We start from the raw sequence: 19,575 nt of genomic DNA, 5'->3' as shown, positions 1-19,575 counted from the left end.
AGTCGCACAATGTGGCGAATTGCTGTCGTCGGGCTCTGTTCGCCAGGAAAAGCTGGGCGTTTTTGAAAGTGGAGTAGTTGGGGCTAGTTTTGTGGTTACAGGAAATGCTGTAATTGCAGTTAACTGTATATTATTGCATTGTCACAGTCAGTCGAAATGCATATACTTTGGTTCTCGTTCATATTTCATTGACACTAACCAATGAAATCGTTGCTCAACATTGCTCAGGCAATTTCAGACAGGTATTAAATCTACATATTCCCGGTTCTTGCCTTTTTCTAACTTACGGTTACATTAATAAATAAGGTCCATAAATGAATCGAATTGAAAGTGAAATTCTGACAATGGGAATGACTTAAAAGTGAAAGCTTACAATAAACTATGGTCGCGTTTCCTTCAGGCATCTCGAACGCGATTTGGCGTATCTTGCAACGGGCGAACCTCATGTCCGAAAATTGATCGCACTTGGTCCGGACACTGCAGAATGACTGCGTCGTCCACGGTGCCGCTTATGTCATCTAATTCGAATCGGCTCCGAGGTTGTTGCCCCAATGCACGGAAGGAAGGTATGTAAAACCGGTTTGATTCTTAATGCTGTGTGTTGAGTTTCCCGCCTCCTTGTGTCGTCGCAGATTATCTAGATCGAAATGAGCTCAGGAAGCGACTGCCTAAACTCAATGTTCGCACGCTTTGCATCGTTTTCTGCATTTGCATCGGAATAAACAAGCTAAGCAGCATGGAGATACACAAGGCGAAGATGAGCGCAACGATCATAAAATATCGAGCACGAGTGGTTTCCGCGCTAATCAGAGAGAGAACAGGAATTCCCACGACTGCTAATTGAATCCAGCTGTACAGGGCCAATGAAATGCTTTTGGCCTGGTCGAATTGGTCCCTTCTATCTTGTATTTGCTGGGCTTTATAAGCCAACCGGCATATCAAGACAAATCCCGACACATTCAGAACACCGGCCATAACCACAAAAGCCAAACTTGACGTATCGCTCGTTGAACAACGACCGTAGCTCTTCCATTCTTCTTGAACGAGTGGCGTTCGATCCCAGTGCAATGGGGCTAAAATACTCCAAGGCACTAGAATCGACGCATTTAGGCCAAAGAAAACGGCAAATGTTAAAACAACACGGCGACCACGAAATTCACGAGCATCTTCATTTTTTCCGACAATCGATCCCAGCTTGCGATACATAGCTGCAAATATTGTACTCAACCCTGCTGCGCTGATCCATGGGATTGAAGCACACGCGCTGTTGCATATGTTTTCCGAGAATGCACCGTCGTCAAAACCCACTGGAATCAACACAGAGCCCAAAACAACAATGCCTAGGCAAACCGTGTTGAGAAACAAGCGGTGCATAGCACGGACAACTGCAATTCGCTCGTGCTGGCATACCCAAGTGTAAAAGAACATCGCAGAAAAAACAAGGACCATGAATAGCGACCAGCCAACCCATCGAATTCCTCCTATCTGATTGAGTTCCCGACTGGGATCCACACGAACGAGAATGTCAAAAGAAATTTCATTGCCAATGCATCCAGGAAAGCTCCCGCCATCCACCACAGAAAAAGATCCAGTCGCAACCGCTGTTCCTGCTTCGAGTTGCTCAGACGAGATAGATAAACCTACCGTCAATTTCTCGCCGGATTGCAACACGCGCGTTACACCTGCTGGAATTGGATCAATTGGGATCGTACCATTGCACAAGAAAACTGTCAAAGTCACCCAGAATGGAAACGATCTGGGACCCACCGATACAGGGAAACCCGCATTATTCAGTATCTCGAAACGCCCCTCAACAGGTTTCGACGATCCGCTTTCACTCGCAAATTCAAGCTCTTTCTTTCCAAAATAGACTTGATCAGTATTCGGACAAACCTTGCAACTCTGTTGCGTAAAAACCCAATAAGTTCCTTGTCCACAGCCTCCTTCGATCTGTACCAAATTCATTGCATCCAGAACAGTAGTGTCATTGATGAGTCGTCCCTCAATAGTCGCTTGGTAAGTTGTGTTCAATTGTGTAAGATAGTCCGCAACAATGTTTTGATGTAAATCGTCACGCACAACACCCGGAACTTCCCCATCGATGTAAAAATTTTGCCCCAACAATTCAGGATACGGTATGTTGGTTTCGCATAAAAAATTATCGGTTGCGAACTTGTACAATTGGAGGCGTTGCACTGGTGCATACTGATTGGCGTTTTTGTCCCAAATCTCCAGCCTAACCATTCGCGACGCTCCTTGGGGGAGTTTCGTATTATATCGAAGTCGCGCCCCAGACACCTGCAGCAGCTGTCCCCCCGAAACTGTTTCTTTGACTTCAAAGTTTGCAACACTAGTAGAATAGTTGAACAGCTTGAATAACGATACTCCAGTCATGGTTCCGGAGCATAGGGTATTCGGAAACGGCAATGATTCCCATAAATTGGACATTTGAACAACTCCTTCCGGCCATCCTTGGCCTCGCAATCCTCCACTCGAAACAAATGCCACATCCGCGCTAGAATACCATCGCAGAGCATCTGTAAAGAGATTTCCGATCTCGCATTCACCACCCATACACCGTCTATACTGGTCAATTCTAGCAATTGGCATGAAAGTACTTGTTCCCACAATTGGGTCTTTGTTTGCCGCTTCCTGCCCCAACTCGTACATGCGGGTTACGTGGGATGTGTAGATATTGTCTTTGAACTCGTCGGGCAACTCATTTAGGGGTATGGCTGTCGCCGTCACGCTCACAATTGTTCGGCTGTCCTCTGCTAGAACAATGCTTTGTTGACGATACGTCGTAGAATTCATTTTGTAACTAGAAACCCAAGTTTGGTTGTACTTTTGCGGTGTAAAAAATCGCGCATCGTGTCCTTCAATATCCATTATTAGAGACGGAGGGTTTTCTAATGCAGTCATCGCCAATAGGAAATTGTTCCATCGATTTTCCGAATCACCAAAGGCAACCACTGGAATCCAACAGGTTCGATTGTCCCAGCTACTCCCCAGGGCTACCGCAGTTCCACCCCCATCGTCAACAAATGCATCGCAGTCACTTTCTTTGTTCAAACGTGCAATATAATTCAAGGCTCCCGTTGCAGATTCTATCTGCGGCGCATTTAAGGGCTCGTCAGAATCCGCGACCGACAAAAAAGCCAGGTGCGTGGTTTCGTCAAAGTATATCGCCTTTGTGTAGGGGTACCAGTCGTTCTCTGGCGGCACAGCCACGTTAGTCAGTAAGAAGGGCAACTCGTCCGTTTGCAAATCCGACATCAACGAGGAGTTCGTCGAAATCGTGCTGCTACCGTTAGTGCTCCCACGAGCAGTGCTGCTTAAATACAACAAGGCGGGACTCGAGATAAAGAATTTCCATTGCAATACTTCAACAAAGATCAACCGGTTCACACTCCATCCAAGTGGATGCATTTGCACGAATGGCGAGTACCGATCGAGCCGCGGCGTCACTATGTACGGTTCCTCAATATCTTCCGCAGTCCCACCGCTCGGACTGTCGGTAACGCTCGCCCCGCTCCGGGTCAAGTGCCGCGCAAAGGCGGCAACATTCGCAACCCCGCCGACACAGGATGGGTCAGTGACGTTGCGACAATCCGATAGCGTGATTCCTCCAAGAAGATCGGCCCAGCTATCAATAATGTGGATTGTTGTCATGACGAAGGCCGATACGCTCTCTTGGAAGTCTTTGGAAACGGGAGGATTTAAGGACCCACCGTCGTGCCTAACAGACAGGACTGGCACAACGGGCGAAACTCTTGTGTAAGATCTAGGCTACTACTTACAGTCAGTGTTAGGTCGCATCCAAACAGCGTACTACTGTTGTAGTGCCCTCACCAAGCTGTGTCTAGGAAGTCATCGCGAAAAGGGAAGTGTTTGTGGTTGGTCGTCGCCTGGCGGGCGCAGCTGGATGAGGCGCTTACCCACCCTTTTTGCCCCTGGTTATGTTGGTTACAATTAAGTGCACCTAATCAGCCATTCTGCGAGACGAACGTGCTTGTATTTTCGAAATGCCACGTAGATTTGACAGGGAGAAAACAGGAATCGTGGCAAAGCTCTGGCCAACAATACATTACAACACATCCTCTGGCGTGGTTGGATTAGTTGAGTTGAAGAACGATATTCGCGATACCATAAGTAAGCCACTTAAGGCATTCCATATATAGCTTTTTAAAATGCTGCGTAGTGATTCCGTCTTTTGAACGAGGTCATAACGTCATAACTATGGACGTGAAACAATTGCATTAGTAGTCTAGCTGTGACTGCTGTCTATAGTCTACTTGGAAAGTGTCGCAATATTTGAGAGAAAATGACCCGGTCGATGGTTCCACAAGTCGGAGTCGATATGATTTCAAATGAATATTTAAATGTAAATATTTGAATATATGAAATAAAAGCTCTCGGCAGGTGAAGGAGGCTTAGCCAAGACGCCTGTCCGCGCTCCGAAGGCGGTATATTGATGGAAACATTCCGAATCCGAGGAGATCGCCGTCATTAGAGTTCAGCACAAAAAAGAATCGTTTGCCTTGAGCAGACACACCCCAAAATGGCCGTTCCATTAATTGTGCTAGTCCTTTTATACCAGGAATCGGCGGCATTCCACCCTATTCAACCTCGAATCGCGGTAGACCACATGGTGTTGTCTGCCGCCAAAGGGTTTGGTGGCAAAGACTCCAGCAAAGCAAAGAAGGTAGACAAAAGAGAAAAGAAGTCAATGCGCTTGATTGATTCGTTGCAAGATAAGGATCCAAATCGCGAACGATCCAAAAATAAGCCGTACGTCAAGAGGGAACATGACGATTTAATCGTGTCGTTGGCATCCGTGGCTGCGAACACAGCTATTGGACGCGTGGTGGCGGAATCAGCTGCGACCGGCACAGTAGACGCCGACCCATTTTGGGAGCTTATGCCGTCGTTAATCAGTTCAAGATTTCCCATAATTTCGGACGAGAATCTTGAGCGGGTAGCTGGATTTGTGCGACACACGTTGAATAAGAACTTGCCTTTGGAAGACGAGATTATTCAGAACGAGTGGCGTCCTGAGGACGAAATACACGCATACATGCCGGGACTCGGAGCTACAAAACCATTTCATGATCCAAACTCTCTCGAATTGTGCCGTTTGATGAGTGAAAACTACGAAACTATCCGAAATGAGTATGATGCTTTGGTATTGGATATTGAGAACGGTGGCAAAGATCGTTTTCAGTCGGTTACCAGCATGAACTACGACAGCGGCTGGAAAACTCTCGTCCTCTTCTACAACGGTCATCGCATTCCAAACTTTCCTTACCACCTTTGTCCAACCACCACTCGAATATTGGAAACCGTCCCATTAGCTGGGCGAATTGCTGGCTTCAATCGACAGCAGCCAAGATCGGGCATTCCAAAGCACACGGACGGGAATAATATGTGGCTGACATGTCAAATGGGTGTTCATGTTCCAGAAGATCAAGCAGCCTACATTCGGGTCGGTCCCGAAACTCGACGTTGGCAAGCTGGTGAGTGTTTGCTCTACGACACGACGTATGAACACGAAACCATGAACGAACACGCCTCGCAAGAACGAGTCGTTCTGCATGTGGACTTTTTCAATACGTTGTCCATGACTCCAAATGAAATTGAAGTAATGCGTTACATTTATAGTCTTCGTGAAGAATTTATGAGAGCTGAGGGGGTGGCCAAGGTTGGTGCTCAGATTCTTTAGTGGGCTCGGCATCCCTGCTTGAAGGCCCAGGTGCTGAATCATGGTAGACTATAACTTTGCGACAGCAAAGATTTCCGACTGCAAAGTTACTCACAGTCCTCACAGTCAATATTAACAGAGTTGCGCACATTGGATGTTAACCTAGCAGTTTAAGAAACCTGAACTTCGTCCGTTGCCTGAAAAGAAAAAGAATTGTGAGGTCATCGATCAGGTTAGGTTATTTGAATCAATTGCGCTTGGCTGTCACGCATTTTCTATAATCCCGTATAAGAAATGTTGGTAAGGGTCACGGCAAATTATATTTGCTGTTCTTTCCTTCAGACAGACATTATGTAATAAACGAAATTTACATTTATCTGAAATTTCGGGGTTTTCTACGGCAGATTCTTGCTTCGATCTCGGTGAATCACAGAAAAAGAGAGGTCGCCGGCCCAGAATACCAAGTAGCCAGAGAGACACATTGAACCGCGCTCTCTCACTGTCAATACTGTCATACATGGTGGTCCAGAGAGAGAGAGAGTTTACATAAGCATCTTGCATCAGCTGATCTTTCTTGTGCCTCATCAATGGAAAAATTATATGCTTCTAGCATTTTAGTTCCATAATAGGAGTTATCCAGCATGGAATCCAATAATACAAGCAACACAACGATCCATTTGATTGGGACTAGCGCGACTATACTCAATACAGAGAACTCGGAGTGCGGAGCCTGTTACGGTGTTGCGGCGGTCTCAGCTTGGGCTCGCAATGTTGTCTCCGAAAGCCCCGTTATAGTACTGCCCCTCCTGGATCGGTACACACAGTTTGTAGAGATGCATCCACTTAAATTGAGTGTGAATACGCATGTGTTCAACGTTCTTTTGGGGTGGGGCGTTTTCCTATCGAAAGCTTCTCTTCTATCGCTTGACGCTACACAGAGTGGCATTCGAAGTTTGCAATCAAGAAGCATGCCGCTGCTGTTGACAAATGCGATTGTATCTCCCATAAGCTCATGGCACGAATATTCAAGGGCAGTTCATCTTGACGCGGAAACAAAACTTGCCGTCCTGTCAATTGTGCCGGCCTCAGCGGAATCTTCTTCGCGTGTGGATTCAATTTCTTCGGTCTTGGGCATTCTCCGCTACGTTGCGAAGCTTAGTCGCGAGTCGGGTTGCAACCCGTCCACGAGCTTGTATGACTCGTACTTGGACCGCAGCCATGTCGCTATGGAAGCACCGTCTTGTTGGATTCCGGTTGTCTGGTATTGCGATCCAGACCCAGCTCATTTTGAATTTTTCTTACAAACAGTTACGGAAAGCGAATACGCTCCTGCTGCTATTGTGGATACTGAGAGCAACAGTGCCGGGTTTTTATCTCCGCGGCAATACGGAAGCAAAGGTACCTGGGTATTAAGTTATAAGGCTGACCCCCAGCTTTTCACGCTTCACAGCTTCGTCCTCGATGAAGACCGGAAAACTATATTGAATTTTACAACCCAGAACGAAAACATTTTGGATCTTCCCGAAAATTTCAGAGACGAGATTTACCTGAAGCATGTAACCGATTTGGAAGACCTTGCTGCACAAGCCATCGCGAATAATCCTATCCTGGGAAGTAGTACATCCATGCCGGCCCCAGTTGAAGGAGACTTTTATCGATGTATAGTTGGAGAATGTGAATTAGGTAATCTATTTTCAGACGCACTTCGCTGGTACACAGGAGCTGATGTCGCTTTTCTCGCAGGTGATGGTTTCCGTGGATCGGGCTGGCCGGAGGGATTTGTTCGGGTGTCCGACCTTTGGGAGGCTTCCCGTTTCCCGTACACGGAATGTACTGGAACGATGAGCGGTATCTCCTTGTTTCAATTGTTAAATTATTCGACCAGTTCGGCGTCACTGAATGGGTTCAACATCGACGGAGGTGAATTTCTTCAGACTTCGGGTATGCGTGTCACTTATAATCCACAGTTGTCTGGGTCTCGCCTGATTGCTATCGAAGTCTGGGACCAAAATGTAGCTAGATACGAGCCACTGGAACGGCTGCGTATGTACCGATTTGCCACCGATAGTAACCTTTGCCAGAAAAAGAATCCTTTCCCTAATTTCCTCGGTCCGAATTTTGCTGTAGAAGGTGAGATTCAGGGCGCAGTGGGAGATGAGTCGCAGCAAAACATTGTTGGTCAATACCTGGCGCAGCTCGATTTACCATACGAAGCGTCCCTTTTTAATCGCTTGCGCAATAATGTGTCCTCACTGAAGACTTTGAATCTGGTTCAAGTTGCCGAGGAATGCCCCACTGGAACGTATTGGATTACTGAGAGACAAACATGTTTTGACTGCCCGGACTCGACTCGTGTTGCTTTTTCGGAAAAAGAATTTCAATACCAAATTCCTCATAGCATGAATGTACCGTTGGAAAGTCGAGTCCTATTACTAAATGAAGCGCCCTTTGCAGTTTCTGTTGGACCAAGTTCGATACCATCGTGGGTTTCTTTCACGAGGTTCTACTTGAACTCAACGATTCCGATTGATCCTCCGTCGAATGGAAAAAGGGCAGTTTTGCAGTCTGGCGGGTCTCTTACAATCGACTTTACGGTTAGATCCCGGGGGTTGTCGTCAGGGACGGCGTTGGGTACAGTGTCTTTTGGAGTACACGTTGGAGGTGCCTATCCCGGGTGCGACGGCCAAGAAGCGACCTTTGACATTTTGATTCGTGTAGCACCACCCCTGGAGCTCAATCAGCTAGGAAATATCAGGTACATCGGATTAGGGCTGTCCGCTATCATCTTGTTTACGGCAGCTGGATTTGCGCTTTGGGTTAGACGCTCTCGCGAGACGCGTATTGTCAAGACTATGCAACCGTTGTTCCTTGTCACAATTTGCTGTGGTGTTTTTGTTTTGGGAGCCGTTCTCGTTCCACTCAGTATTGACGACGAGATAGTTTCAAACCAGGGGTGCGACATTGCATGCATCTCGATGCCGTGGCTCGCTAGTATTGGATTCACGGTAACGTTTTCTGCTTTGTTTTCGAAGCTGTGGCGAATCAACAAGCTGTTTCAATGCCAACACTTTCGCCGCACCAAAGTCGAAGAAAAGGATGTTCTTGCACCATTCGCCGTCCTTTTTACGCTTAATCTTACGATTCTCGTATCTTGGACCGTTGTTGATCCTCTAAAGTGGAGCCGAGCGCCCGTTAATGGAGAGTTTTGGAACACGCATGGCGAGTGCAGTGGTTCGAGTAAAACGACAACCACACTTTTCTTGGTTCTTATTTGCTTGGTGAACGCCGGTGCTTTTTCCCTAGCTTGTTGGCAAGCATACCGAGCTCGCAAAATTAGTGATGAATTCAGCGAAAGCAAGAATCTTGGCATGGCAATCTTCTGCTGGGCCCAGCTACTCGCTGTAGGTTGTCCCGTCCTATTCTTGATCAACTCTAACGACCCGGTTGCACGCTTTTTCCTTTTGGCAGTCATTTTGTTCGCTACCTGCATGTCCATGCTGATGTTTATTTTTGTGCCCTTGACTCTACAAAGCTGGCGTGATAAACGCGACGGTGGTCGCCGGCGAAGTTCGGTTCAGATTTCGGGTGTCATGTCGGCAGGAATATCCGGTGTGTCACTGGTGTCCAGGTCGCACAGTTTGTCAGAAAAAAAGGCATCGTCACAGGAAACCAAATCATCAAATATGTCCGGTGTTACAGCTCCTGGCCCTTCGGCGATTCTTTGCAACAACCGTATTCTGAAGGACGACCTGGAAATTGACGTCGAAGCTGTTTCCAATCACAACTCTTTCTCTCAACGCGCCTCCGTTGGAGATGACAATGCCAGCATAGATGAATCAGCTTGTGGGTTGGCAGACAGTGTCATTCCAGCGGTGGTCCAAGAGGCTTCTATCAAAAGCGACGCCAGCAAGTCTTTTGATGTCCAAGAATCTCTTTTGCTATCAGAGAAAAAATTGCGCTTTGCTCCGGGAATGTAGTAGCTCAAATTGTACATTTTATCGTCCCCCACCTATCTTCACATCCAATTGAAATTACTGTAAGTTACAGAACAAATTTGTTAGTTGCATTCCAAATTCAATTTTACATCACTTGCTTACAGTTAGTAGTCTTCTGCGATCCTGTTTTGTGATAGATGAAATAACAGTGAGATTCAATTGTGACCGCTACCACCACCTACTAGAGAGAGCCTCTTTCGACGGGGCTTTGGTCACTCTCAGAGTCAGTCTTGTCGCTCACTGTCAGTCAGACGGAAAAAACAGGGTGAATGGTGCCGATTCAAACTATTTTCCGGGTTTGCACCAACCTATGAGCCTTTAGTAACCCTAAAGGGCTATCTTTTACCGGCTTACTAAACCTGCGCTCACAAACCACAGGAACAAATTACGGCACCGAGGTTGGAGCAACACCGTTAAACTAGCATTGTGGCCGAACTCATCGTTGGACGACCAAACTAGAAACAAGATGGTGCGTTAAAAACATGACAATATTTCTCGTGTAGTCGGTGATTATAGAGGTTTGTGAGAGTAGTCAAAAGAAACGAGGCGATTTACCCAGAAAGGTCGAAATATCTTTCCCAGCGCTGCCCGTTTCCTGCCACCATGTCTGCTGATAGATGCGCTCCAACCGTGTTCCACCATCTGCGCGGGGATTTTTGTGTTGGTCAGGGCTAATAGTTTTCTTGTTATCTATGATTGCAGACTAAGGGTACGACTTCATTCGGAAAGAGACACAACAAGTCTCACACGACCTGCCGCCGGTGCGGAAAGGTATCGTTCCATATCCAAAAGTCTACTTGCTCGTCTTGTGGGTATCCCAGCAAGAAGATGCGACAGTACAACTGGGGACTGAAAGCCAAGGGTCGTCGCACAACCGGAACTGGCCGTATGCGCTTCATGAAGTCCATGACACGCCGATTCAAGAACGGATTCAGAGAGGGCACACAGGCAAAGAAGCAGGTTGCGAACTAACTAAATGTAAACTAGAAAGCCAGCAATCATGAAACTTCCGACTTTGACCCTTCCCTTATTCATTTTGATTTTTTGAATTTACACGCCACTTGTAACCGGAAAATATGGATCTGCTAGTCGCAGCAGCACGTATATTTTTCACTCTACGACACAATAGCACTCTTAACGGAAAAGCAGGAAACTTCACAGTTGGCCCGTTTCTGGAGAAATCGCTAACTGTAAATAGCACCCGAGCATAGATTGCTGTATCCTGTTATGCATCTTAAGAGCATGCTGCCGAAAAACTATCTTAGCTTACAGTTAGTTGACGGACTCGCTGTCAATCTTTCCTTCCTTTTCGCCGACCAGAGTCATCTCCTCTGCAGCTGCAGCGCAACGTTTCAATTCGCTCAACAGATCTTCCACTTCGAAAGACCCGAGATCTCCCAGCTTCCGACTACGCACAGCAAGAGAATTTGATTCCATCTCTTTCATACCAACCACCGCCATAACTGGAATACGAGCCTGTTCAGCGTTGCGAATTTGCTTAGCCAATCGTTCGCTTCCGCGATCTACTTCGATACGGAGTCCCATTTTTAGAGCCTTCGCTGCAATCTCATTACAATACTCATGCACAGCATCCGTGACTGGTAACAGCTTTAATTGCGTCGGAGCCAACCAAAGTGGGAAGTCGCCTGAACAATTCTCTATTAGGATTCCAAAAAACCGCTCGATAGAACCAAAAATAGCACGATGCACCATGATAGGGCGTTCTCGTGTGCCATCGGCGCTTGCATACTCGAGTCCGAAGCGTTCTGGCAAATTGAAATCGCATTGGACTGTAGAGCACTGCCACTGCCGGCCAATCGCATCTCGGATTTTGAGGTCAATTTTTGGCCCATAAAAGGCGCCGCCTCCCTCGTCAACATTGTAATCCCAGCCTTTGACTTTGAGGGCTCCTTCTAACGCAACAGTAGCTGCGTCCCAAATCTCGTCCGAACCTACCGACTTTTCGGGACGAGTCGAGAGCATAACATCGTACTTGTCAAAGCCAAAACGTGACAAGATCGTTTCAGTCAAGTCGAGAACACCAACAATCTCATCCTGCAATTGTTCCGGAAGACAAAAAATATGCGCGTCGTCCTGAGTGAAACCACGGACACGCATGAGGCCGTGCAGAGTTCCAGAACGCTCGTACCTAATGCACCAGAGACGTTAGCACAGAAGTTATACAGTTTGATAAATGTCTGTGCCCAAATTTTCTACACTTACCGATATACCGTTCCTAGCTCCGCCCACCGAAAGGGCAGATCACGATATGATCGAAGCTCATCCTTATACATTAGACAATGGAACGGGCAGTTCATTGGCTTGATCTGATACTGTTCATTCTCAACATCCATTTGATCGAACATGTCCGCACGGTAAAAGTCGAAATGGCCAGAAGTTTTCCACAAATCAATATTTGCGATGTGTGGCGAATAGACAACGTCGTAGCCATCTTGGATATGTGCGTCTTTCCAGAAATCTTCAATCATCCTGCGAACCTTGGACCCCTTGGGATGCCAAAATACGAGGCCTCCACCGGCGTCTTCTTGGATCGAGAATAGATCCAGTTTCTTCCCCAGCATACGATGATCGCGTTTCTTCGCTTCTTCGAGCATTTTCTTGTATTGTTTGAGCTGTTGCGGATCCTTCCAGGCCGTGGCGTAGATGCGTTGGAGCATTTCGCGATTCTCGTCGCCACGCCAGTAGGCTCCCGCCACGCTTTGCAATTGTATAGCTTTTTTGGGAAGCTTTCCCGTTGAATCCACGTGCGGACCAGCGCACAGGTCCCACCATTCGTCGCCAATGTGATAAAGCGTGATAGGTTCGGTCTTGATACTGTCTAGAATTTCTAGCTTGAAGGGTTCACCGATTTTCTCAATGCGCCGTCTCGCTTCTTCACGACTAACATCCTCACGAGAAATCGGATAGTCTTTCCCGATGATCTTATCCATTGCCTTTTTAACGTCTTTCAAATCCTGCTCGGAAAGCTTCCGTGCCGGAATAGTTTCTCCCGATTCTTCATCGGTCCTTTCGGGAAAGAAAAAGTCGTAGTAGAAGCCGCTGTCGATCCAGGGACCAATTGTCACTTGGGCCTCCGGGAAAATCCGCTGAACCGCCATTGCCATAACATGAGCCGATGAATGTCGGATACGTAATAACTCTTCATCGTTGTCGTTGGTGGGTAGTTCCACAAGCTCTTCTTCCTCGACAGTTGCAGCTTCGTCAGCGATGGTCGCGAAGAGACGCGACGATTGCTTTTGTTCCAAAAAGTGAAACGAGTGTGATCTTTGAAGAGGAAGGCCACCAAATACTTTTGTGATAGCTGCCGACCGCGATCGACCTGGGATAAAGGCAGCCGCCCTCCGGGCGCTCGTGGAAGCCAAGACCGCAAAGACCGACATGATACTAACTTTCATTGTCTCCTTGCTCCTAAGAAAAAAAGAACCTGAATATTATTGAAGCTGACCACGCCTTTTGCAAAAATCGAGTGCTTTGAGGTACGCCGCGATTCTGGGTCCACTGTTCGACAATTGCTGACAGTAAACGCTGTCAAAACAAGAGCAGATAAGGTAGATGAGCCGAAAGAACGACTATGCTCCCGATAGCCTGCTGCATCCTAACATCACTCATAAAAACATCAGCAGATCTGACGAAGAAAGCTTCCGGGTAGCCGGATGGACGTTGGTGTTACTGTTAGAAACCCTCGCATCCAAAATGTACAAGGTTTCCGATGTACATGTCAGCGGACAGTTTAACAGCCAGATTGATTATGTGTTCGCGCTATCCTGGAGGACCGCACGCCGATACCTGACGTATGTGCCTGTCTGTTATCCGAAATACATCACGTTACACGCAGAGCCATCCGAAATAGAAGGAAGCGAAGTCCATGACCGGAGAAGCCCGATGTCGTATGTCCTTGGTGCGTCTGTGAGCTTCGCAATCGTTTTTCTGACAAGCAGTTGTTCTCGACCAATCAAAACTATACACCAGTACGATCTGTCAGAATTCCGATCTGCGAATTTTCGTTTCCGGAGAAGTTCCCGTGGGTTCGGTACGATTGCTCAAAGGTCAGTCAGTATGCTTGCCTACGTAAGTGATGGTTGAGCCGAGGAGATACGATCTAACCGTGAACTGACAGACAGTGAACTTGCAGCACGATCATGATGACGCCGCAGAACATCGCGGAAGAACCGGTCGGCGAGGGTTCACGACAACGAGGTTCGTTTTTTTCGAATGCCCGACCTTCCGGCTTTTTCATCCCATTACTTGTCCGTCCCAGAAACACCATCCTCAAAGCCCTTTCTTCTGACCGCTGCGGAGGACGACTCTTTCTGCACTTACAACTCTACTTCGATAGGTATGTACAGAGTAGATTTCGGCGTTGTGGTTCGTCAACGGGACCATTTTGGGCTTGAATTTGCCGGTAACCGATGGACGGTGGACACAGCCTCTCGTTTATTCTGATCATGATTGGATTGTTGTGATTCACGGATTCCGCATTATTTAGATATTCGTTCGTACATTTTGGAATGTCTGCTGCTGCCGAATTTGAAGTTCTGCAGAGATCATGTGATGCGCTTTGTGGAAGCGGAGGATACAGCAACTTCACCATGACGGAAAGGAGGTTGGATACGTGCGCGCCGTAAAACGTATACGCTCTCCTGGCCTATTTCTTGCACTCCCCCAGTTCTAAAGAAGTCTCACAAAAATTTCTGCCATTTGTTTCTCTTTCGCCCTTGCCAGATTTCTTGAACTTCAGTCGCATCGCAAACGTCACTCATACCACTGTTAGACATAGTTTAGGTTTGAACGCATTTGTTGTTGACTCTTTTTAAAGGAATATACTGAAGAACGAACCAGAGTTGCCTTGAGTGCTTTTCGAGCATGTCGGTATCCCAGTAAGCAAGCCCTGTGCGGCCTGTATTGAAAACGTTGTGCTTCCGGCGACAAACAAAGTAGCAAGGATGGAAGCCACACACGAACAGAACGTGGAAGGGCTAGCCATCGTTCAGGTGCTTGCTGCTGTTCTGGACCGATTGGTCATTCAGAATGCCTCGATCGCCATGGGCGATCCGGGACAGGTAACGAAGTTTCACGCAATGAAAGCTCCCGGCATCGGTGTGCTTCAATATTTAGAACGGTACGTTTTTGCATTGACATCAAACTTCATACGAATGTGGGATCCTTTCTAATGCCTCTGTTTGGACTCGAAAGGATTCACAAGTATGCCTCGTGCTCGAGCGAATGCTTCATCTTGGCTCTTATTTACATCGACCGGTTGATTCAACGAAACAACTTTCTTCTCACGGATTTGAACGTGCACCGTGTGGTGATCACAGCCGTATTACTGGCAGCGAAGTTTTTTGACGATGCGTACTACAACAATGCTTACTACGCCAAGATCGGAGGTGTTTTAGTGTCTGAGATCAATGGATTGGAAGTGGATTTTCTCTTCCGGATCAACTTTAGTTTGCACGTGACCCCTGATGTGTTTGACAAGTACCGTGCTCAACTTTGGTCGCACTCTGCGCCGGTATTGTCCCCAGTATCGGACCTGTCCACAGTGCACCAGATATCGCACATGGTCCACCAGGTGCCGCATGTACCACAAACGACTGCGGTAGATTTGGATGCCAACGCTTCCATTCAGCATCATCTCCATTCTACGATGCGGGCTGCTTCCCATATCACGCCGTCGCCTCCAGCCGATGCTCGCATGAACGATACGGCTAATCTCATTATGACCTCCCACAACATGCAGTCAAGTTTCTCCGCAGACTACTTCCAACAAGACTCCGATTTTAGACCGGTTCCTCGATCCGACTCAGTGCCAGGGAAAGTGAATCAAACGAGCTACTATCACCCCCAGGTATCCATCCAACGCTGCGCACAGAACTTGACTTACCCGGAAATGTCATACTTGGGGACAATGGAAACGCAGTTTTACCCGACTCAATTGACATTTGCCCCCCCTCACTCGCAGACATCTGTAGCATATTCTCGCGAGGGCTCGCAACATCATCACATGCTTTCGGGGGCGGCTTTGTAAGCTTGTTGACGTGTACATGTCTTTCTGCTGGTCTGTTTAGGGACTGAACTGTGATGTATTCTTATTACCACGGTTTAATGAGTACGGACCTCATTGAGGCAATTACTACCATAAGCATTTTCCAATTTCTTTCACTAGTTTACGGTAGAAAGTCAGCTCAGGTAATTGATTTCGTCGTTTTATGAACTATCCCATCATGCATTGGTGATGTCGTTAGGCGGTGAGCTGACCCGTCCTGATTCTTGGCAGGTAAGATCGATTTTCTCTTGCCATCATTTACCACCAGTTCTGCGCGTCATTTTGAGATGACAAAATCCGGGTTCTTTCGTCACAGTTTTGCTCCACAGACAATTTACGGGCACTTGTAGACTGCCATCCATCACAGGCACAGTGATCTTCCGGCGTGTCTTTGCTATTCGATGCTTAGTGTTCCACAGATTGAGATTCTGGACGCGTTGCTTGGTACATAAAGGCTTGATCCGGCCAAGACAAGCAAAGATTGGTGGAAAGCAACGGCATCTGTAACTACACCATGACCTCAACCGTCCCGGATGAGACTATAGAAGCGCCCACGACGACGACGACGGCGAATTTGCCTGCATCAATATCAAAACTTCCAATTGTATGTTTAGCGCATGGCATGCGTCACAAAGCTAACGCTTATGAATTGAAAAATTGGGTCGCGTTGGCGTTGACGTTAGACGGAAGGGATAAGCTCACAAAAATTTTACAGTATGTTGCTCGTTTGCTTTCTTGGTGGTTTGCGGGCCGGGGAAGAATCAACCAAGCGCAGCGGTTTGCGTCTCTAAAAAACAGCCTCACAACGAGTCGTAAAGCGTTTCGCATGGGACGAAGCGTCATCGAGTTTCATCGCCTCCGGAAAATGGGGATTTTGGAAGCACTCGGCTATTACTTACAACAGAATTTGGATAGGAAACCAAGAGACGAACCGGCTGGAAAATGTCTTGATACAGGCGGATACGGTAAAAATCAACAATCGCTGGTCCCTCTTCTGAATGGTTTAGCATACCGATTGCAACAGAAGATGGCGACAACTTTTTTGCTTACTGAACCCAAACTCCCCGACACACCACTGTGGGCATTGTTAGGAACAGCTCTGAAAACCCTCGGTTTAATGGGCTTCTGGGCAGCAGACAATATTTCCTTTCTCATAGCCTCCGGCACTTTCGACAACTACCGACTAGGATCTCGAGAACGCTTGGAACGACGGAATAGATACGCTAGACGAGCAAGTGCAGTAGCGAATCGAGCTTATTTCGGAGGAGCGGTCGCCGGCTTAATTGTTAATGTTCGAGGATACCTTGATCAACGGCAGACAACCCTCCACTTCTTACAGCAACGCCGAGAGCAAACCCAGACAGCGGATGAAATAGATTTTACTAAAAAGGGTCTGGAGAAGGCCAGAGAGAAGCACTTTGATTCGTTTGTGGCCCTCACCAAGAGCGTATGTGACGTTTTGGTCTTCAGTAACAATCCCGGTATCGATCTCTGGCAACAGCAGATCGGACACAAGATGCACGAAGGCTTCCATTGCCTATTTGGCTTGATCTCTGCTTCCGCTGTCCTTTACAATAATTATCCGGCTGCTTGTTGACATGCAGAAACCGTACTATTGTGTATTGTAATCGTTGAAGCGTTTAGAGCGCATACAAAATCATTCCTGGTCGTCCAAACTCTCAAACAAGGGCTGCAAGTACTCGACTCCACATGGGTCATCCCGCATCTTGTACGCAGGATCATCTTTTGGGAAGTCTTTGAAACCATTAGCCATGGTGAATGCCTCGCTCTGGATTGCTTCTAGAGCCATCAATTCCCCAAATTTGACATGCGCCACCATCCAGAGGCGTTTACCGAAGTTTTCAACACGAAGATTCTCTTGAATGTTTTTGTGGCCATCGGCAGATCCCCGAATACGTTGAGTGGCCGTCAACGCCATGCGAGCAACGCAGAACCTTGTGCGAAATTCAAGGGCTTCGTTGGATTCCGGCAGAACATAGCTTGCATTGCCAATATGAGCCTCTAGTTGATCCGCCGCGGTGCCATTGTAGTCGGTATGCGTCATGACGATCAAACGACACGTCGAAAAGATTAAACGGGTGTCCATTTTCACGGTACGTGGGTTCATCGTTGGGATCTTGCTAGTAATGGGCTGATCCGAATTTCGAGCAGGCTCAGACAGCGGACTCGGAGGCTGGACGAAAACATTCCAACGTTCAGGAACCTTCAACAAATTCATCATTAGCCTAAGCTTGCGTTGCTTGAACGCCCAAGCTTCCTGTTGATTCTGATCGACGCAGGACTGGTATCCATCGTCATACTGCAAATAGTGAAGCGCCTGGATGCCACGTGGTGTATCGTTACCGTTCGCACTCAACGGGCTGTGGAAGATGGCAATACTGCCTTGGATGTATCCACTGCCATCGCCATTTATAAAGCCGTATTTGGCAAACAAATGTGAGTCGGTGTGTTTTCCGTAAGAATCCATGATCTCGGTTCCCACAGGAATCGTCTTTAATGCGCGTACTTCGAAAACCCGGGCCTCTGTATTGTACGTAAAGCCTACGTTAGGACGGGCATGGTGGTTGTAAAGATCCAGAATCGGAACCATTGCATGCGAGCCCTTGGAGAGGTCGATGCCGTGTTGCGCGTACATTTTGAGTTCCGAATCAAGAGACTGATTCGGTGCCGCTTCGTTCGCTGGGAGAGGTCCAGTGCCGAAGCTACGAGTCCAAACATTCAAACGGGCAGTCTTATAGGCTTCGCGAGACACTCCCTCTGTGAAGTCGACCGAAACCTCCTTAAAAGCCTCATATTCCGATTCCATTTGGTTCTGCATCGATTTAATAGTGTCGTAAGCTGATGTAGCCGTTAGCGCTAATTCCAGCTCTTTCTGGGACCAGAGAAGAGGATGGAACTCGGCAAAATCACTGTATTTCGGCAGCACGTTAATGTAGTCGCGGTAGTGCTCCATTGCTTCTACATCATCCGTGTTGTTCTTTCGAATTTGTCCCTGGATTTGAGCCAAACGAGCAGCTAAAACAGCACCGGCATCGATGAACTCTGGGCTCGTCTTTGTTTTTGCTTTCAAAAGCTGGAGCCCTAGATTGCTGCGCAAGGCATCCAAATCCCAAAGTTGCTTGTCTCGTGGAATTGTCACAAGCATGGTACCTTTACGAATATCGTGGGATGCTTGGTGAGTTCTGCGGGTAGCCGCAAGAACGGGATTGCAACCTGCCTTCGTGTCCGACGATGTATCCAATTCTCCGCAGATCGATCTCAAAAGCGAAATCACCGTCTCGTCTACCCAATCTTTCGCGATGTGATTCCAAAATAGTGCTGTCGCCATTGCAAGAAACAACACCAAGGTAGCTTGCCAAGTAGATTCAGACACGCCGGTTAGACCAAACCACGATCTTCTTCTTTCTCTTCAGCTTCTTCTTGATGTCTGAAGCATCGACTCCTTTGCTCTCTCCTTTGAGTCGGGAAACGGCCATCGTTACCAAATCTATTTGGGTATTTTCCGTGAAGAGTCTGGTCCCCCAAAAGGATCGCCCCAGAAATTTATGGTTGACTAGTTTACTGCGATCCCCTCTTGACATATTTGTTACGAGAAATGACCAGTTTCGTGACATGTATGTATACCTGTAAACGTCGTCAAATCGGACGATCTTTCAAACTTCACAAACTTTCTCTACGTGTCGTATCTGCTCGTGTAGAAATCTGCCTGGCTAATAATAATATGATAACCGAAGCCAGCATCTCGGCTACAATTCAGACATCGAAGTTCATTCGTTTTCTTTCGTTTCCAT

The 19,575-nt window shown here is 47.4% G+C and overlaps 7 protein-coding genes across 7 annotated transcripts; 5 read left to right on the top strand and 2 right to left on the bottom strand.

Annotated features, from left to right (window-relative positions):
- Positions 1–435: 435 nt before the first annotated feature.
- On the bottom strand, positions 436–3,876 carry PHATR_44133 (predicted protein). Its single transcript, XM_002186143.1, has one exon. It carries the CDS (start codon positions 3,670–3,672, stop codon positions 634–636), a length of 3,039 nt encoding a protein of 1,012 aa, XP_002186179.1. The 5' UTR covers positions 3,673–3,876; the 3' UTR covers positions 436–633.
- A 644-nt stretch (positions 3,877–4,520) lies between these two features.
- On the top strand, positions 4,521–5,722 carry PHATR_44132 (predicted protein; the record flags this gene model as incomplete). The annotated part of the gene is made up of 1 exon (XM_002186426.1): positions 4,521–5,722. Exon 1 carries the CDS (start codon positions 4,562–4,564, stop codon positions 5,720–5,722), a length of 1,161 nt encoding a protein of 386 aa, XP_002186462.1. The 5' UTR covers positions 4,521–4,561.
- Positions 5,723–6,342: 620 nt separating this feature from the next.
- On the top strand, positions 6,343–9,766 carry PHATR_44131 (predicted protein; the record flags this gene model as incomplete). The annotated part of the gene is made up of 1 exon (XM_002186425.1): positions 6,343–9,766. One exon carries the CDS (start codon positions 6,343–6,345, stop codon positions 9,676–9,678), a length of 3,336 nt encoding a protein of 1,111 aa, XP_002186461.1. The 3' UTR covers positions 9,679–9,766.
- A 629-nt stretch (positions 9,767–10,395) lies between these two features.
- PHATR_10196 (predicted protein) lies at positions 10,396–10,668 on the top strand (the record flags this gene model as incomplete). The annotated part of the gene is made up of 1 exon (XM_002186424.1): positions 10,396–10,668. A coding segment is annotated over one exon (273 nt), but the record flags the coding sequence as incomplete, so codon positions are not given.
- Positions 10,669–10,968: 300 nt separating this feature from the next.
- Positions 10,969–13,097, bottom strand: PHATR_33493 (predicted protein; the record flags this gene model as incomplete). The annotated part of the gene is made up of 2 exons (XM_002186142.1): positions 10,969–11,845; positions 11,920–13,097. The coding sequence occupies 2 exons, from the start codon at positions 13,095–13,097 to the stop codon at positions 10,969–10,971; spliced, it is 2,055 nt and encodes a 684-aa protein (XP_002186178.1).
- Positions 13,098–14,699: 1,602 nt separating this feature from the next.
- On the top strand, positions 14,700–15,211 carry CYCP6 (predicted protein; the record flags this gene model as incomplete). The annotated part of the gene is made up of 2 exons (XM_002186423.1): positions 14,700–14,836; positions 14,911–15,211. Coding segments are annotated over 2 exons (438 nt in total), but the record flags the coding sequence as incomplete, so codon positions are not given.
- Positions 15,212–16,125: 914 nt separating this feature from the next.
- PHATR_44128 (predicted protein) lies at positions 16,126–19,370 on the top strand. Its single transcript, XM_002186422.1, has one exon. It carries the CDS (start codon positions 16,278–16,280, stop codon positions 17,358–17,360), a length of 1,083 nt encoding a protein of 360 aa, XP_002186458.1. The 5' UTR covers positions 16,126–16,277; the 3' UTR covers positions 17,361–19,370.
- Positions 19,371–19,575: the final 205 nt, after the last annotated feature.

This window comes from Phaeodactylum tricornutum, chromosome 3 (assembly GCF_000150955.2).
Source record: "Phaeodactylum tricornutum CCAP 1055/1 chromosome 3, complete sequence".
In the NCBI taxonomy this organism is placed as follows: Eukaryota; Bacillariophyta; class Bacillariophyceae; order Surirellales; family Neidiaceae; genus Phaeodactylum; species Phaeodactylum tricornutum.
The sequence above is the reverse complement of the archived record's forward strand: the minus strand, read 5'-3'. Positions and strand labels throughout refer to the sequence as shown.